The 18817-nt window shown below is 29.2% G+C and overlaps 4 protein-coding genes across 4 annotated transcripts; all 4 read right to left on the reverse strand.

Moving 5' to 3' along the window:
• Positions 1-3850: 3850 nt before the first annotated feature.
• On the reverse strand, positions 3851-4475 carry LOC135960981 (general odorant-binding protein 56a-like). Its single transcript, XM_065512412.1, has 2 exons — positions 4344-4475; positions 3851-4283 (listed from the first exon to the last, which is right to left on the reverse strand). The coding sequence occupies exons 1-2, from the start codon at positions 4395-4397 to the stop codon at positions 3930-3932; spliced, it is 408 nt and encodes a 135-aa protein (XP_065368484.1). The 5' UTR covers positions 4398-4475; the 3' UTR covers positions 3851-3929.
• Positions 4476-9138: 4663 nt separating this feature from the next.
• Positions 9139-9766, reverse strand: LOC135961602 (general odorant-binding protein 56d-like). Its single transcript, XM_065513128.1, has 2 exons — positions 9666-9766; positions 9139-9587 (listed from the first exon to the last, which is right to left on the reverse strand). Exons 1-2 carry the CDS (start codon positions 9717-9719, stop codon positions 9234-9236), a joined length of 408 nt encoding a protein of 135 aa, XP_065369200.1. The 5' UTR covers positions 9720-9766; the 3' UTR covers positions 9139-9233.
• Positions 9767-14941: 5175 nt separating this feature from the next.
• On the reverse strand, positions 14942-15552 carry LOC135960664 (general odorant-binding protein 56d-like). The gene is made up of 2 exons (XM_065512005.1): positions 15437-15552; positions 14942-15353 (listed from the first exon to the last, which is right to left on the reverse strand). The coding sequence occupies exons 1-2, from the start codon at positions 15488-15490 to the stop codon at positions 15000-15002; spliced, it is 408 nt and encodes a 135-aa protein (XP_065368077.1). The 5' UTR covers positions 15491-15552; the 3' UTR covers positions 14942-14999.
• Positions 15553-18113: 2561 nt separating this feature from the next.
• Positions 18114-18657, reverse strand: LOC135960663 (general odorant-binding protein 56a-like). Its single transcript, XM_065512004.1, has one exon. It carries the CDS (start codon positions 18622-18624, stop codon positions 18208-18210), a length of 417 nt encoding a protein of 138 aa, XP_065368076.1. The 5' UTR covers positions 18625-18657; the 3' UTR covers positions 18114-18207.
• Positions 18658-18817: the final 160 nt, after the last annotated feature.

The raw sequence follows: 18817 nt of genomic DNA on the forward strand, positions 1-18817 counted from the left end.
GACATCGAAGTAATAAATCATTAAGTCTCTGATTGTAAGCGTTTAGAGAAAGTACAAAATCAAGATCATGTGTAACCATAAGAATTGGTCTGCGCCCTGTTGTTGACAGTATTGACCCACTTGTACAGCTTCTATATAACAAATCAATTTAGTAATTTATAGTCAACAGTCAAAGACCTCTTTAGCTCAACACAGTGTCTAATTGAATATGTATAATAAATAATTTTATGATGCTGTTTAGAAGAAAAACAATAGGCAAACTTTAAAATTATGTACATACTTATATCTGTAAAATAGAAAATCACAATTAAGTATTTACATACATTTGTATATTTACTAATATATTTTTTTATTATTTGTTTATTTTAGTGTTTATTTTATTGTTATAACCCGTGTGAAATTTTTGTCAAGATTTATTATTAATTTCGTTTTTGTTTTTTTTATATTAGCATTACAAATTGTCTAATTTTTAATTTTTTTGTTTATAAAAAAACAAACATTATAGTTTATTTTGTATTCAATTTTTGACTTCATTTCGCTGTTTTTATTTATTCTCTGTTTTCTAAATTGATTAATTGTTAGATGATTTTTGTTGTTGTTTAATTTTATTTGTTTATTTAGTTTGTTATGGTCTTTGCGGTGATTTAGCATTAATTTTGTTGATTTATTTTGTTGTTTGAGTGCACTGTGAGGAAAGCTGTGTAGTTAGTTAATTAAAATTCAGTTCAGGTAAATTGTATTAAAACTAAATAGCATTAAGTAGGTAGATTGTATATTTTCAAATTATTTGTCATGTGTTCTGTTATAATATATAGAGTTGTTAAGGTGATGAATTTAAAATAGAGTCATATAAGAATTATTAGATAATAGAGAACAGGTGATGGTAAATTAATGGTCAAATTAGATAATACTGAAGGGGTTACATATAAATAAGAGCTATTTTGAGAATTATGTTAAATATTTTATATTGAAAGCTTTTAAATTTTCATATACAAATGTTTGAAAATATTTCTGCAGATAAGCGATTAAGATACCAAATTATATTTTAAAATAAAAATTTTAAATATTTTTAGATTTAAATTTCTTTTTTTCAATATTGTTAAATAAATTTAAAATTATTAAAAAAAATTTTCAAATTGTTTTTTTTATTTTTTTTAAAGTTATTAGTTAAAAAAAATTACGACAAAACATTTTTTTTGGGTAAAAAAAAAATTCTGGGTAAAAAATATTTTTCTCGATTTTGACTTGTTGTAGGTCCAACTTGACCTTTTGTAGGTCCAACTTAGGCCAAAAATCGAGGTTGTCCCGGTTTTTAGCAACAAATGAAAATAAATCGAAGTAGAACTTTTTCATATTGAATAAAAATTTACCGGTTTTTTGAAGACAAAAACCGAATCCGGTTATCCGGTTTTTTAAAACACAAAAATCAAAACCGTTTTTTTCAAAAACACACTTTTCCGTTAAACCGGAAACCTGTTTTTTGGACACTCTAATCTCAGCCATTTGTGAGCAACCGAGCCTGGAGAATTCCCGACATATATATATATGAATCAATCATGTTTGTAAGTTATTTGGGGGCTACGGAAAGTTGATTTCAATATACAGACTGACAGATGGATAGACGGAGAGAGGGACATAATTGTATCGAATTCGCTGTCTATAACGATTCATAATATGTATATATACTTTATGGAGAAATGTTCCTCAAAAAATTAATAATAAACTGTTTCAGCAACAAAGCTCTTAGTACTGAAAGGTTTTTAACGATAAAACCTTTTTTTTAAGTAAAACAATCAAAAATTTATCACATTTTGTGATTTCAGAAGCTTGTCATTTCTTATTTTGATATGAAAACTTATAAAAATGTATACCAATGTATAAGACAATTTAGTTTATAACAAAACATGGATTTAATTTTTCAAATCGGATGAAAATTGTAAAAGTTATTAAACATTTCACCAATTAGGTCGCTTTTCTGATAAAAAGTGTTTTTTTTTGCAGCAGTGCACATAGGGGCAGCTATATGGTGACTTGTGGCGATAAATGAAAAATGCGTTTTACAAAACAAATGATATGTCATTGAATAGAGGACACTTTTCTACATATAGTTTGTTCAGAACATTTTTTTAAAAAGCTTTGGTTTAAGAGTAGCAGCAGGCCAAACATAATAAAAAATGCTACATTTAATATCTATTAAAAATGGAATATTAAGGTGTATATTTCATTATTAAAATATCTTATCTTATATATTGAATAAAATAGTTTTTTTGCATTAATAATATTGATATATGTAGTTGGGAACTGATTTGTGATCTTTTTTTTAAAGAAATTATGAATGCACGTACTTAAATTTTGGTAAATTCCGAACAAACTATTATTATAATTTTTTTTACATGAAAAAGTTCTTTGGAAGTTAAAAAGTAGCATAAATGCGCAAAAATGTCCATCGGAATTTTTCGTGCCAACCTGCGATACATCAGTTTCAGATGAGAGCGTTATAGACGATAGTGATGAAAATGATGCTTTTATATTAGATTAATTGTAGTATTTTATGTATGTATTTTTAATTTTTTATATTACTTTTTATTCTTAAAATCACATATAATTATATTGTAAAGTTGTGTATACTTTATTAGACATTTTATGGTTTTTTCGAAGTCGGTTAACCGAAAAACCGGGTTTGTAAAAAAGGACAATTTTCGGTTAACCGATAAACCGGATTTTTAAAAAGTCGTTTTTTTATAAACACTACATATAATGTAATTTAATGTATTTTAAATGACTGATAAAATAATTAGAAAAATTAAAAAAAACAAGTAAGAGTGCTATATTCGGCTGTGCCGAATCTTATATACCCTTCACCAAATTATACTTCACAATTTTAAATATTTTTAGGTAAACAAAATTTAATTTTTTTTCCAGTTGTTTTTTGAATTTTTTGGAAAAAAAAATTTTTCGATTGTTATTTTAATTTTTTTTTTTTAAATTTTAAAATTTTTTTTTTTTTAAATTTTAAAATTTTTTTTTTTTAAATTTTAAAAATTTTTTTTTAAATTTTAAAAATTTTTTTTTTAAATTTAAAAATTTTTTTTTTGTTTTTTCAATTTTTTTTTTTTTTTAAAAAAAATTCGGGTTCAAAATTTTTTTCCCGATTTTGACCCATTGTAGGTCCAACTTACTATGGTCTTATATACGTCGTTGCAAATGTCTTTGAAATATCTATCATTAGATATCCATATTGTCTATATTAATGTCTTAGTAATCCAGATATAGGTAAAAAATAGGTCAAAAATCGAGGTTGTCTTGGTTTTTTCCTCATATCTCAGCCATTTGTGGACCGATTTTGCTGATTTTAAATAGCAAAATTCTCGAAAGCATGTCTGACAGAATTATTGAAGATTTGGATCCCGAAGATATCTGGGGTCTTCAGAAAACTGATTTCAACAGACAGACAGACAGACAGACAGACGGACAGACAGACAGACAGACAGACGGACATGGCTTAATCGACTCCGCTATCTATAAGGATCCAGAATATATATACTTTATAGGGTCGGAAATGAAAAATGTAGAAATTACAAACGGAATGACAAACTTATATATACCCTTCTCACGAAGGTGAAGGGTATAAAAATCCATTGGTTTTATTTTATTATTTCAGTATTTTTCACTTTATTTTGTTCGATGGGTTATAATATTTTTCCATATTTGAAATTTAGAGAAAATTACATTTTCAATAATACCAATAACTTACATCAAAACCCAGTGGTTGATTTATCGCCCCTTTTAATATATCTTTGCCCCTATGTGCAGTGTGTTGTACATTATACAAAATACAAAAAGATTTTTTCACCACAATAAAAACATTTTTATTTCAATAAACTTTATTTACAAATATCTTCTTCATTTAGCAATTTTTTTCACAACATTTAATGATCCCATTCAGCTGTGGCTTTTTCGGCACATTCATAGATTTTGAAACCTGTATCACAACGATCGGCACCCTTTTCGTTCTTGCATTTCTCCAAAACTTTCTTGACATTTTCCTCACCATAGTAAGGTGCATATTTTTTCAAAACCACATCTTCTTGTACAACGCTGTCCTTCAAAATCCCGACCTTTTCAAAGAAGCAAGCTCCGAAACATTTCATGCCGGGTGTGGCATTAGACAAATCCTTTTTCTGCAATTTAGTGACATCTTCTTCGGAGACGTTTTCCTGTTTAACACATTCCTGGAATTGAACCAACATCTTGGCTTTCTCCTCCTCAGGCAATTTGTCGTGCTGTAAGGAAATAATAAATAATTTGTGTTATTATGAAGGATTTAGGGATTTAATACTTACTGCAACAGCACTGGCAATTAAGCAAACAACAGCTAATGTAATATAGAGCTTCATATTGTTTCTTTAGCTTTTTGTTTGTTCCGATAAGTGTCCGTTTAATGACTGTGCTGTTCTTTATCCAGTCTGTGGTTTTTATAACATTTTAAAATCTTAATGTTAATTTTTTTAATCAATAACTTTTCTAGGCAATAATTTAATTTGTGATTCAACCATATACAATTGCAATTACCCTAAATTTTCCATAAATTAAAAAAAAATAACCTGACAAGATCAGCAGGTGTTATCTATAGGGCACATATTAGTTGTGTTCGCGTACTTGATAGTTTGTAATAATTTGCACAAATTATCACTGGATTCTGTTCTTTTCTTTTTTTTATATATGGGGCATTTCATGTCAAGTGAACCAACTTTTGAAATCGATGTCTTCCGATCGGGATGAAATTTGCACCAAGGTTAGCTCTATTGGATAGTAACTCAGACACAATTTTTCAACAACATTGGTCGAGAACTCTCTGAGTTATAGGGGGTAAAATTTTGACAATTTGGTCAAACAGGGGTTTTTTCTTATCCATGTAACTTATTACCTATTGTTCTTAGCAAAATGTGTCCCAAATAGTATAGATAGCTATTTCTTCGATCTTTCGAAAAAAAATATTTAAAAAAAAAAATAAAAAATTTTTAATATTTTTTTTCCGAAATCAAAAACTTTTTTGACTTTTTTTTTAAAATGGGTCCTTTTTTTTTTTTTTTTTTTTTTTTTTCTTAAAATAAAGTTTAGATATTTTCCTTGAACACCTACTTGGTCGCTTAGTGGGATGCGAGTGGGATATCTATCAAAATAAATATTTTGTAACTCAAAACATAAAATTTTTGACTTTTTTTGCAAAATCAAAAACTTTGTTGACTTTTTTTTTCAAAATGGACCCTTTTTTAATTTTTTTTTAGGTCAAACAAAAGCTTAGATATTATCCTTGAAGACCCTTTTGGTCGCTTAGTGGGATGCGAGTGGGATATCTATCAAAATCAATATTTTTTAACTCAAGACTTACAATTTTTGACTTTTTTTTTTGCAAATACGATTTTTTTTCCAAATGGGCCCTTTTTTTAAAATTTTTTTTGTAGTCAAAAGAAAGCTTAGGTCCATTCCTTTAAGATATTTTTAGTCCGTTAGTGGGATGCGAGTGGGATATCTATCAAAATAAATATTTTGTAACGCAAGACATACAATTTTTTAATTTTTTTTTGCAAAATCAAAATTTTTTTCCAATATGGGCCCTTTTTTAATTTTTTTTTTTGCTCAAAAGAAAGCCTAGGTCCATTCCTTTAAGATATTTTTAGTCCCTTAGTGGGATGCGAGTGGGATATCTATCAAAATAAATATTTTGTAACAATTTTTTAATTTTTTTTTGCAAAATCGAAATTTTTTTCCAATATGGGACTTTTTTTTAAAAATTTTTTTTTGCTCAAAAGAAAGCTTAGGTCTTTTCCTTTAAGACCTATTTTATCACTTAGGAAGATGTGAGTAGGATATCTATTAAAATAAAAATGTTGTAACTCAAGACATTCAATTATTGACTTTTTTTTTGCAAATTCGAATTTTTTTTCAAAATGGGCCCTTTTTTAAAAATTTTTTTTTAGTCAAAAGAAAGCTTAGGTCCATTCCTTTAAGATATTTTAGGTCCCTTAGTGGGATACGAATGGGATATCTATCAAAATAAATATTTTGTAACTCAAGATATACAATTTTTGATTTTTTGGCAAAATCAAAAACTTTTTTGACTTTTTTTTAAAATGGGCCCTTTTTGTAATTTTTTTTTTGCTATAAAGAAAGCTTAGGCCTATTCCTTTAAGATGGTTTTGATCGCTTAGTGGGATGCGAGTGGGATATATATCAAAATAAATGTTTTGTAACTCAAGACATACAATTTTTGTGTTAAAACATTTATTTTGATAGATATCCCACTCGCATCCCACTAAGGGACTAAAAATATCTTAAAGGAATGGACCTAGGCTTTCTTTTGAGCAAAAAAAAAAAATTAAAAAAGGGCCCATATTGGAAAAAAATTTTGATTTTGCAAAAAAAAATTAAAAAATTGTATGTCTTGCGTTACAAAATATTTATTTTGATAGATATCCCACTCGCAACCCACTAACGGACTAAAAATATCTTAAAGGAATAGACCTAAGCTTTCTTTTGACTACAAAAAAAATTTTAAAAAAAGGGCCCATTTGGAAAAAAATCGTATTTGCAAAAAAAAAGTCAAAAATTGTAAGTCTTGAGTTAAAAAATATTTATTTTGATAGATATCCCACTCGCATCCCACTAAGCGACCAAAAGGGTCTTCAAGGATAATATCTAAGCTTTAGTTTGACCTAAAAAAAAAGATTAAAAAAGGGTCCATTTTGAAAAAAAAAAGTCAACAAAGTTTTTGATTTTGCAAAAAAAGTCAAAAATTTTATGTTTTGAGTTACAAAATATTTATTTTGATAGATATCCCACTCGCATCCCACTAAGCGACCAAGTAGGTGTTCAAGGAAAATATCTAAACTTTATTTTAAGAAAAAAAAAAAAATAAAAAAAAATAGCGTATTTTAAAAAAAAGTCAAAAAAGTTTTTGATTTCGGAAAAAAAATATTAAAAAATTTTTATTTTTTTTTTTAAATATTTTTTTTCGAAAGATCGAAGAAATAGCTATCTATACTATTTGGGACACATTTTGCTAAGAATAATAGGTAATAAGTTACATGGATAAGAAAAAACCCCTGTTTGACCAAATTGTCAAAATTTTACCCCCTATAACTCAGAGAGTTCTCGACCGATGTTGTTGAAAAATTGTGTCTGAGTTACTATCCAATAGAGCTAACCTTGGTGCAAATTTCATCCCGATCGGAAGACATCGATTTCAAAAGTTGGTTCACTTGACATGAAATGCCCCATATATGAAAGTTATTTATGTTGAATTTTGTGTATATACAACATTTTTAAGCGATTTATGTACGCTAAAGTGATTTTCGGAAGCGGGTCTATATGGGAGCTATGACTAATTATGGACCGATCGTAACAAAATTTGGGAGCATGAGCGGAAAAAGTAATATGTACCAATTTTGATCGAAATATATTTAAAATTACGACCTGTACTCTGCCCACAAAATTTACATGGACAGCCAGCCAGCCAACCAGACGGACGGACGGACATCGTTTAGTCGACTCAGAAAGTGATTCTAAGTCGATCGGTATACTTTAAGGTGGGTGTTAGACTAAAATTTTTGGGCGTTACAAACATCTGCACAAACGCATTATACCCTCCCCACTATGGTGGTGTAGGGTATAATGAAATGGTCCATATATGTAATGGCATCACGTTAGAACGGTTGTAGTGATTTGGCTGATTTTTTTTTATTCGAAATTTTCAGGAGAATGGAAAATTCCGGGTAAAAACCGGATTTTTTTTTGAGTCCAGTCAACTGTAATAAAAAAGCTCCCTAAAGTATGCAGTACAAATTTAGATATTTTATTTGCAAATAAATAAGAATAAGCAGGTGTATGTGGGATGGTGAAACTTGAAGAACTAACATTAAATGCTACCGGACGAAGCTGGGGCGGGGCGGTCAACTAGTCTATAATAAAATAAACTTATTTTTTGTTGTTCGCATTTTGTTTTTGTTATTTTTAATCTCTAACCTAAAGTTACTGGTTATTTTTTACTGAAAAGTACGCGAACACACCTATTCTCTTGAATAATTGAGAAATATCCAACTAGTTTTAGAAGCCTAGTTTTTAATAACTAGCAGAAATATATTCAATATTTATGCATTGTATAAAAAAAACTATAATTTTACATCTTTAATTGTTTTGCTTTTAATATATTCACTTTAGAAAACAAGTACTAAGCATCTAGAATATAATTCATATTTATAACTTTTAATTGCTTAATATCAAATCAGCTGTCAGTTTCCCAAACAAGTTTGTATTGCATATCTTTTTGTTATAATAATATTTAAATTGATTTACAGTGTATTGTAGGGAAAATAACAATTAAACAGACAAAACAAATATCGCTCAACAAAATTAAGTTAAAGTAATTGTTTAATAAGTAAAATTATTAAACAATTACTTTAACTAAATATTTAATTGTAAACCAGAAATGACATCAAAAATACGAGTAGAACAGTAAAGATGACATTAAGATTAAAAAATCAAAACAATTCACAGATAAAAGTGATTTACCATTTAACAGCAAACAAAAAACTTCAGAAACTATTTTCTGGTTATCAACAATTTTATCTTAATCCTCCAACCCGCAAGAGTGCCACAAGACATGCATTACAAATCACCAATTATCTCAAAAAGTAATTATGATTTCTTATTTAATTTAACTGTGACTCTAGTTACAGATTTGCTAAAATTTCCCTCGAAGTTCGAAATGCATTCTCACTTTTAGTTTTTGTTCTACCAGCTATTTTGTGAGTGATATGCAATTTTTTTTTAAAACAAAGTTTAATTATAAGCCCGGTCTACTCGAAATATTTTTAGTTAGTTCTTTTTCATTGGTTTTTCAATAAAATCGTATCATAATTATTGTTTTTGTACACCTAAACCGGCAACAGTGCCCTGAGGCACACTTCCCCTTTTTTGCACCTGGTTCCTAAACTTAATTTGCAAATTAATTTCTGATTGCCGTTCTGAGTTTATTGGTTCATAATTACCCTAAAAACAATTATTCCACAACTTTTTTTAGCTTTTTCAAGTTTGCGCCTTAGAGGGTTAAAGATTTATGACTTTCGACAAAAAACATTTTCATTTTAATAGACTTTGTTTAAAATTTTTCTTTATTTGAAAATAGTATCTGCTTCATCTAATATTGTTTTCCTCAACTTCCAAGTCCAAATTTAATGACCCCATTCAGCTCTTTCATTTTCGATGCATTCATAGACTTTGAAACCGGTTTCGCAACGATCTGCACCCTTTTTGTTCTCGCACTTTTCCAAAGCTTTCGTCACATTTTCATTGCCGTAGTGAGGTACCAATAACTCCAAAACCACATCTTTTTGTACAACGCTGTCCTTCAAAATTCCCACCTTCTCAAAGAAGCAAGCTCCGAAACATTTCATGGCGGGTGTAGCATTAGCGAATTCCTTGTTGCGTACTTTGGTGGCTTCTTGTTCGGAGACGTTTTCCTGTTTAGCACATTCCTGATATTGACCCTCGATTTCGGCTTTGTCCTCCTCAGTCAATTCGTGGAACTGAAAGTATAAGTAATTTGTGTAAATATTAAGACATACGTTTCCTTCGCTTAATGGATTTAGGGATTTAATACTTACAGCAATAGCACTGGCAATTAAGCAAACAACAGCTAAAGTAATGTAGACCTTCATATTGTTTCTTTAGATTTTTGATTGTTCAGATAAGTGTCCGTTTAACGACTGTGCTATTCTTTATTCAGATGGCGGTTTTTATAACAATTCAAAATGTTAATTTTGTTGATCAATAACTTTTCTAGGCAATAACTAATTTCATGATCCGCCCATATACAATACAACCAGTTTCCCTAAATTTCCCAGAAATAAAAAAAATTTCGCTGACATGATCGATAGTGCACATATTGTCTTGAATAATTCAGAAATCCCCAACAAGTTTTAGTACCTTAGTTTTAGATAAATAGCTGAAATATATTCAATATTTATGCATTGTATAAAAAAAAAACTACAATTTTACATTTTCAATTATTTTGTTTTAATATATTCACTCTAAACAAGTAAGAAAGCTATATTCGGTTGTGCCGAATCTTATATACCCTTCACCAAATTAAACTTAAAAATATTTTTTTTTTAAATTTTTTTAAGCAAGATTACAATTTTTTTAATTGTTTTTAAATTTTTTTTTTTTAAAAAAGTTTTTCGATTTTTTTTGCTCTAATTTTTATATAGATAAAAAGATAAGATATAGATAAAAAATAGGGAAAAAATGGAGGTTGTCCCGATTTTTCCTATATCTCAGCCATTTGTGGGCCGATTTTGTCGATGTGGGCCTATTTTGTCGAGCAACCGAGCCGGAAGAATTCCCGATATATTGATGTATGAATCATGTATGTAAATTATTTGGGGGCTTCGGAAAGTTGATTTCGTTTGGGCATATCGAATTCGTTATCTATAACGATCCAGAATATATATACTTTGTGGGAATGACAAACTTCGCTACTTATGGCGAAGGGTATAAAAATAAGTAAGAGTTCATTATTTATATTTTTTAATTGCTTAACATCGACACAGCCAAGTACAAATCTACTGTGAATCTCCCAAACAACTACTTATTACATAATTTTGTTTGTTTTAATAAAATTCAAATTGATTTACAGTGTATTCCATGAAATTAACAATTAAACACACAAAACACATATCGATAGTTAAATTAAGTAAAATTATTAAACAATTATTTGATCAACATGTTTAATCGTAAACCAGAAATGACATCACAAATACGAGTAGAACATTAAAGATGACATTAAGATTAAAAAAGCAAAACAATGCACAGATGAGGAGACTTAGAACAAAATGGTACTTTTTTGAAAATTTAAACATTTATTTTTTCTAAAAGATTTCAACTCGAATATTATAAAAATACCAAAAAATCGATTTTTAAAAAAATTCGAAAAAGTACCTTTTATTCTGCGGCTCCTCAGATAAAAGTTTTTTTTTTACAATTTAACACCAAACAAAAAACTTCAGCAACTATTTGCTGTTTATTAACTATTTTATCGGTGTACAAGTATCTTAAAGATTTATGACTTTCGACGGTATTGTTTTTGTGTGTTAGTTTTAAACACAATAACAAACTGTAGAGAGAACGAAATTTTGCCGGTAACCGGTTTTCAAACAGTTTATTTAAACCTCACTCAGACAACGCGTGTGTGTCTGGTCAGACCAAATACATTTTAATACTGCTGCCGTTTGGCAGATCAAAGTTCAGTAGGAATTGTTTCAAAGAAACGTATGCACACAATTTGGTTACAAAATGATCTGATTATTCATTTACAGACATAAAATCAAAAATAGATCAAAGTTCATTTACTAATTTAATATTTGATTCAAATATTTACTTTAACTAAATTTTAATTATAGTTTTGTGATAGATATTATTATATTCTGTGTTTGATATTTAAATATGAACAACTTTTTTATTTATTTTTTGGCTTAATATAAAATTTTGTAGTTGATAAACTAAATGGAGCTTCCTTTTGTAGATTCTATTTACTTTTAGCTATTTTAGAGTAGGGCAGAATTAAAATTTTTGGAAATAAATCTGTCATTTCTAAACGGCTGATCCGATCAGAATAGAATTTGATGTGGGCATAGCCAAGGCATACTCGAGTTTAAGTTATTGAAATGCTCCAGGAGCGGCGCTATTTTTAAGCACCTGCCATTTTTTTGTTTGCCATTGCACTATGGGTTAAATGACTACTTTTTCTGTGCTAAATTATTAACGACTACAAAATCATGGTATTCAAACCAAAACCTTAAAGAATTTCGAAAATAAGAGTAATTCTATTAAAAAAATGGAATTTAACCCACTAGCGACCAAAAATTAACCCATTTACAATCATTAATGCAAACTTAATACATTCATTTATTTAAATTATATTAAAACTTTTAGTAATTGCTTAAATCTAATTCATTTTGTAAATTTAAATCAATAAGGTCCTCTTCGCTTTCATTAATTACATTGTCTTGGTGACTAAAGTAAAATTCTTCCATGGGTTCACTGTAACATAACAGTTGAATTACTTCTGGCAGAAGTGTGGAACGTTTCCGGTTTTGTAAGCGCCTATCTAAAAATGATGTGTAAATTAATGGATCTGAGGTACAGCTTAATATTAATATTAATTCGGAGCTTAAAAAATATGTCTTCTCCGCTTCCATTACAGAGTCTTTTTGAATCTCAAAAATGTTTCAGCAATATGAAGTAAAATAGATTGCAAAGAAACTTTGGTAAGAGTCTCATTTGCTTTTAAAATTTCAATAATTTATATTCGTGAGTGATTTTCGGAAGTGGGTTATATGGGAGCTATGACCAATTATGGACCGATCGTCATGAAATTAGGTCGTGTGATTATTTTCTTTATGAGGGTTGAATTTTCTGTTGAATTTTATGTGTATACCAAAATTTTTAAGAGATTTGTGCACGTTAAAGTTATTTTCGGAAGCGGGTATTATATGGGAGCTATGACTGATTAAGGACCTATCATCATAAAATTAGCTGACATGAATTCCGTATATATAAAATTTATTTGGAGCAAAATTTGTGTCGATAAAGTCCAATTACGGGAGGAAATTTGTATGGGGGCTAGGTGGTATAATGGACCGATTTCACCCAATTTAAATAGGCTTCGTTCTTTGGCCGAAAAATTTATATGTACCATATTAAGGTGGGTGTTAGACTAATATTCTTGGACATTACAAACATCTGCACAAACGCATTATACCCTCCCCACTATGGTGGTGTAGGGTTTAACAAATTTATTGTTTTCGTTATATGCTTCTCCACTTCATCTGAAAATATGTTTACTTCAATTTTGTCCACTACATGTTTGAAAACGGCATCAAATTTTTCTTTTTTTGAATTTTCGTTAAGCCAAATTTCAAACAATAACCTAAAAAAGATAGTATTATTCGAAAACGGCTAAAAATGGCTGTTATAAGTAAATGAAAATTGGTTTATAACATTTCAATATATTCATTTCTGATTTCATTTAATCTGTAGAACTTTGCCGAAATTTTAACAGCTTCCACGAAGTTACATTTTGAAAACAATCGGCGCACTTTCTTGTTTATAACACGCGAAATTATTTAAACATGAAATTGAAAATTTGGAAGCAATACAGGCTTTTCAACAAAATTTATTAAGTAATTACGATGCAATGTTTTTGACTGTGTGTTGTCAAATGGAATTTAATACTTACCAAAAACAAAAAGCTGACATAGTTAATTTGGAGTATTGGTTACAAAATGGCATTAAAAAAAGTGCAATATTTGCATTTGAAAAATTGGACTTTAGCACAGTTTTTGTAGCCGTTTAACCTATAGTGCACTGAAACGATTTTTATATTTTTGGAAAACAATCGGCTAGGTCTTGGAAAAACATTCTTGCGTGTGCGTTTGTAAATTTAAATTTTAAAATTTTGCCATACCTTGGTCCGCTTTTTTTAAAATATAGGGCGTACTACTGGTCCGAATGTACAGGATTAGTTAGTTATACAACTAAATTACCTCTAATATACAGGAGATTTCAGAGCAATATCAACTATGGATCCAAAAATAAACGATTTTTAATTTAAAAATTCAAAAAGTAGTAGATTTTTGCTGTTTTTTGGGCAAAAAGGTGACTTAAGTAAACGGAGAACATTTCTCTATAAAAAAACATGTCCTATTTTTCGACCATGTCGCTCATACGCCCTTCGAAATTTGACTTATTTTTTTATCAAAATTTCAACTTTGGGCCACATGTTCTAAAATCCCAAAACAGGGACCTGAAAACGGAAGGCAGCTTTTGAAACATTGATGTCTTTCCTATTTACCACCAAACGAATATTTCCCAGCCCCAAAGGAAATGTGGACCCTGTGAGCAAAATCGAAAAATACCATTTTTGGGATTTTCGCTCCAATTTTTAGGAATTGTTGACAAGTTTTTTTTATACAATGTTATTTAGAATGAAAAATTTAAAAAAAAAACGTTGAAAATTTCATTGAGTTTTGTTAATAAATAAAGATTTAATTACATATTACATATTTATTGAGTTTCTAAAACTAAAATTTGTATCAAAATATGAATAGGATTGCAAATAGTAGAACAATTTATTTCACATTTATTCCGAGCTATTTTTTTAGTATAGATAACTAAATTCTTGGTCTTACAAAAAAATTTCAAGTCAATATCTCAATTAGATTAAAAAATATGCCACTTTTAAACTCCGTTCCTCAAAAATATTGCACTTATATGTTATTTTGAAGGATACATATCTCTCATTTATTATCACTTATTTGTTGAACATAATATCGTAAAAAACAAAGTATTTTAAAAAATTTTCGAGCAGCAGAATTCATCAAAAAACGGGAAAATTGGTTACCATAAGAATTGAAGCCGAGAGATCTTGAACGATGACTTTGCATGTCCGAAATGATGCTTGAACAATAGATCCTATTGTGAACCAGCCGAATCGACACCATAGCCAAACATGCATAAGGTAATTCTCTATATTTGATGGGAGCACAAGGGTGCTATCTATTATAAGCAGCTGAAATCTGACCAGACCATCACAGGTAACCTGTACCGAACGCAACTGATTCATTTGAAGCTAGCATTGGCCATAAAACACCCAAAATATAAGGCCACACATGAAACCGTAATACTCCATCATAACAAAGCTCGGTCACATGTTAAACATTTTTTAGAATAAAGAAGTTGGGAAGTTTTGCCTCACCCGCTATATAGTCCAGACCTTGCCCCGTACGAATACTATTGCTTTCGATCGATGCAGAACGTTTTTTTATACGAAATAAAAACATTTTAATTTTAATAAACATTGTTTAAAATTTTTCTTTATTTTCAGATATATATCTTCTTCATTTAATACTGTTTTCCTTCAAGTTCTTAGTCCATATTTAATGACCCCATTCAGCTCTGGCATTTTCGATGCATTCATAGACTTTGAAACCGGTATCACAACGATCTGCACCCTTTTTATTCCCGCATTTTTCCAAAGCCTTCGTGACATTTTCCTTGCCGTAGTGAGGTACCAATAAGTCCAAAACCACATCTTCTTGTACAATGCTGTCCTTCAAAATGCCCACCTTTTCAAAGAAGCAAGCCCCGTAACATTTCATGCCGGGTGTGGCATTAGCGAATTCCTTGTTGCGCAATTTGGTGGCATCTTCTTGGGAGACCTTTTCCTGTTTAGCACATTCCTGGTATTGACCCTCGATCTCGGCTTTCTCTTCCTCAGTCAATTCGTGGTGCTGTAAGGAAAGGATAAGTAATTTGTATAAATATTAAAACATACATTTCCTTCGCTTAAGAGATTTAGGGATTTAATACTTACTGCAACAGCACTGGCAATTAAGCAAGCAACAGCTAAAGTAATGTAGAACTTCATATTGTTTTTTTAGAGTTTTGTTTGTTCAGATAATTGTCTGTTTAATGACTGTGATGTTCTTTATTCAGATGGGGGTTTTTATAACAATTTTATTTTCCGTCAATAATATATGTAAATGTATTTATTTGATTTATTTTCTTTACATATACCCTTCACCATGAGTGGCAAGTGGCAAGCTTATCATTCCGTTTGTAATTTTAACATTTTTCAATTGCGACCCCTGGATCGTTATAGATAGCCAAGTCAGTTTGTACTTATGTTGAAACTAACTTTCCATAGCCCCCAAATAACTTACATATATTGCTAATTAAATTGCTAATTAAAGTCGTGAAAATCGGCCCACAAATGGTTGAGATATAAGGAAAAAATCGGGACAACCTCCATTTTTTACCTATTTTTGGACTACAAATATCTGGATTACTAAGTCATTAATACAGACAATATGAATATATGTATAATGATAGATATTTGAAAGACCTTTGAACTACAATGGGTCAAAATCGTGAAAAATATTTTTTAAACCGAATTTTTTTTAACAAAAATTTTTTTTTTCATTAAAAAATTTAAAAAAGAAAATTTGAAAAAAAAAATTTTTTGAATTTTGTTTAAAAAAACAATTAAAAAATTAATTTTGAAAACAATTGTTTTTGCCTACAAATATTTTTTCTATTTTAATGTATAATTTTGTGAAGGGTATATAAGATTCGTCACAGCCCAATATAGCTCTCTGACTTGTTTTTTAATTTATGGTTAAAATATATTTTTATAGGTAATAAGTACTTAGCTTCGTGGAATTATGGAAAACCTCAATAATACCTGATTGTACCCCAAGTCTCAAATTGTTTTATAATATTTCTCAGAATGTTTTCACAAAAAAAAGACGAGTAGAAGTGCTATCCCACATCTTTATTTTACTAAAAAATAAAAGCTTTAAGTTTTTTTTATCAGAAAATAATTTTGCTCATCACCAAAAATTGTTTATACAACAAATTTGTTAACCCAGTAAAACAAAGTATTACAAATGTTAATATTCATTTTGTTAATCAAAAACTTATTGAATTAGTAATCTGCCAATTTCTCTAAATTTCCCATAAATAAGAATTAATAAAAATAATAAATAATTCAGAAATCTTCAACAAGTTTTACTACCCTAGCTTTATATAAATAGCTAAAATATATTCAATATGTTTTGAATTGTACAGAAAAACTGCAATTTTACATATTTAATTGTATTGTTTTTAATATATTCACTTTAAAAAATGGCTCTAGAATAGAATAATTGCTTAACATCAAACCTGTCACGTACAAATCAGCTGTGAGTCCCCCAAACAACTGCTTATTACAAAATTTTGTTTTAATAAAATCTAAAGTGATTTACAGTGTATTCCAGAAAATTAACAATTAAACAGACAAAACACATATCGATCAACAAATTAAGTAAAATTATTAAACAATTATTTGATCAACATGTTTAATCGTAAACCAGAAATGACATCACAACTACGAGTAGAACATTAAAGATGACATTAAGATTAAATAAAAAAGCAAAATAATGCCTTAGAACAAAATGTACTTTTTTGAAAATTTAAAAATTTTGAAAAATTTATTTTTTCTAAAAGATTTTAATCCAAATATTATAAAAATACCAAAAAATCAATTTGTAAAAAAATTCGAAAAAGTACCTTTTATTCTGCGCCTCCTCAGATAAAAGTTTTTTTTTACAATTTAACAGCAAACAAAAAACTTCAGCAACTATTTTCTGTTTATTAACTATTTTATCGGTGTACGAGTATCTTAAAGATTTATTACTTTCAACGTTATTGTTTTTGTGTGTTATTTTTAAACACAACAACAAACTGTAGACACCACGAAATTTTGCCGGTAACCGGTTTTCAAACAGTTTATTATAACCCGTGTGTCTAGCCAGACCAGATACATTTTAATACTGCAATTCAGTAGGAATTGTTTCAAAAAAGCATCTGCACACAATTTGGTATTAAAATGATCTGTGATTATTCATTTAATGTAATAAAGTCAAAAATAGATCAAAGTTCATTTACTAGTTTAACATTTGATTAAATTATTTACATTAATTACATTTTAATTATGAGCTACTGAAATCTGACCAGAACATCACAGTTAATCTGTACTGAAACCAACTGATGCGTTTGAAAAACATCCAGAATAAGCCGCCGGATATAAAACCGTAATATTCCATCATGACAAAGCTCGGCCACATGTTGCAATACATGCTAAAAATTATTTAGAATGAAGTGGCTGGGAAGTTTTGCCTCACCCGCTTCATAGTCCAGACCTTGCCGCTTCCGAATACTATTACTGTTTATACCAAAATAAAAACATTTTCATTTTAATAATATTTGTTTAAAATTTATCTTTATTTACAGAAATATATCTTCTTCATTTAGTACTTTTTTCCATCAACTTCTTATGATGTTTTCTTTTCTGACACAAAATGTTGCCATTTATTAAAGGTTAGCCATACCCTCATAATGTGTTACGTTTTTAGCGATCAGAATATTTATAACAAAAACCATTACATATTATTTATGCAGCTTCTAAATATTCTAAAACTATAGTTTTTGCTTCAATTTTAACACTTTTAATCAAAAAAATACAAAAACTGTTCCATTTTTCAGAAAAGAACACAAAGAAGGGTAAAAGAAAAGGGCCAGAAAAGAAAACACCATAAGTTAAAATTAATGACCCCATTCAGCTCTGGCATATTCGGCACATTCATAGATTTTGAAACCGGTTTCACAGCGATCGACGCCCTTTTCATTCTTGCATTTTTCCAAAGCATTCTTGACATTTTCCTCGCCGTATTGAGGTACCAATTTAGCCAAAACCACATCGTCTTGTACAATGCTGTCCTTCAAAATGCCCACCTTCTCAAAGAAGCAAGTACCGAGACATTTCATGCCGGGTGTGGCATTAGCGAAATCCTTGTTGCGCAATTTGGTAGCATCTTCTTCGGAGACGTTTTCCTGTTTAGCACATTCCTGGTATTGAGCCTCGATTTCGGTTTTCTCCCTTAAGGAATTTAATGATTCAATACTCAGTGCAGCAGCACTGGCAATTAAGCAAATAGCAGCTAAAGTAATGTAAATCTTCATGTTGTTTCTTTAGAGTTTTGTTTGTTCAGATAAGTGTCGGTTTAATGACTGTGATGTTCTTTATTCAGATGGAGGTTTTTATAACAATTTTATTTGCCGTCGATAATATATATAACAATTATTTTACTTATTATACCCTTCAACATGAGTGGCAGGCAAGCTTTTCCTTCCTTTTGTAGTTTCAACGTTTTTC

This window comes from Calliphora vicina, chromosome 5 (assembly GCF_958450345.1).
Source record: "Calliphora vicina chromosome 5, idCalVici1.1, whole genome shotgun sequence".
In the NCBI taxonomy this organism is placed as follows: domain Eukaryota; kingdom Metazoa; phylum Arthropoda; class Insecta; order Diptera; family Calliphoridae; genus Calliphora; species Calliphora vicina.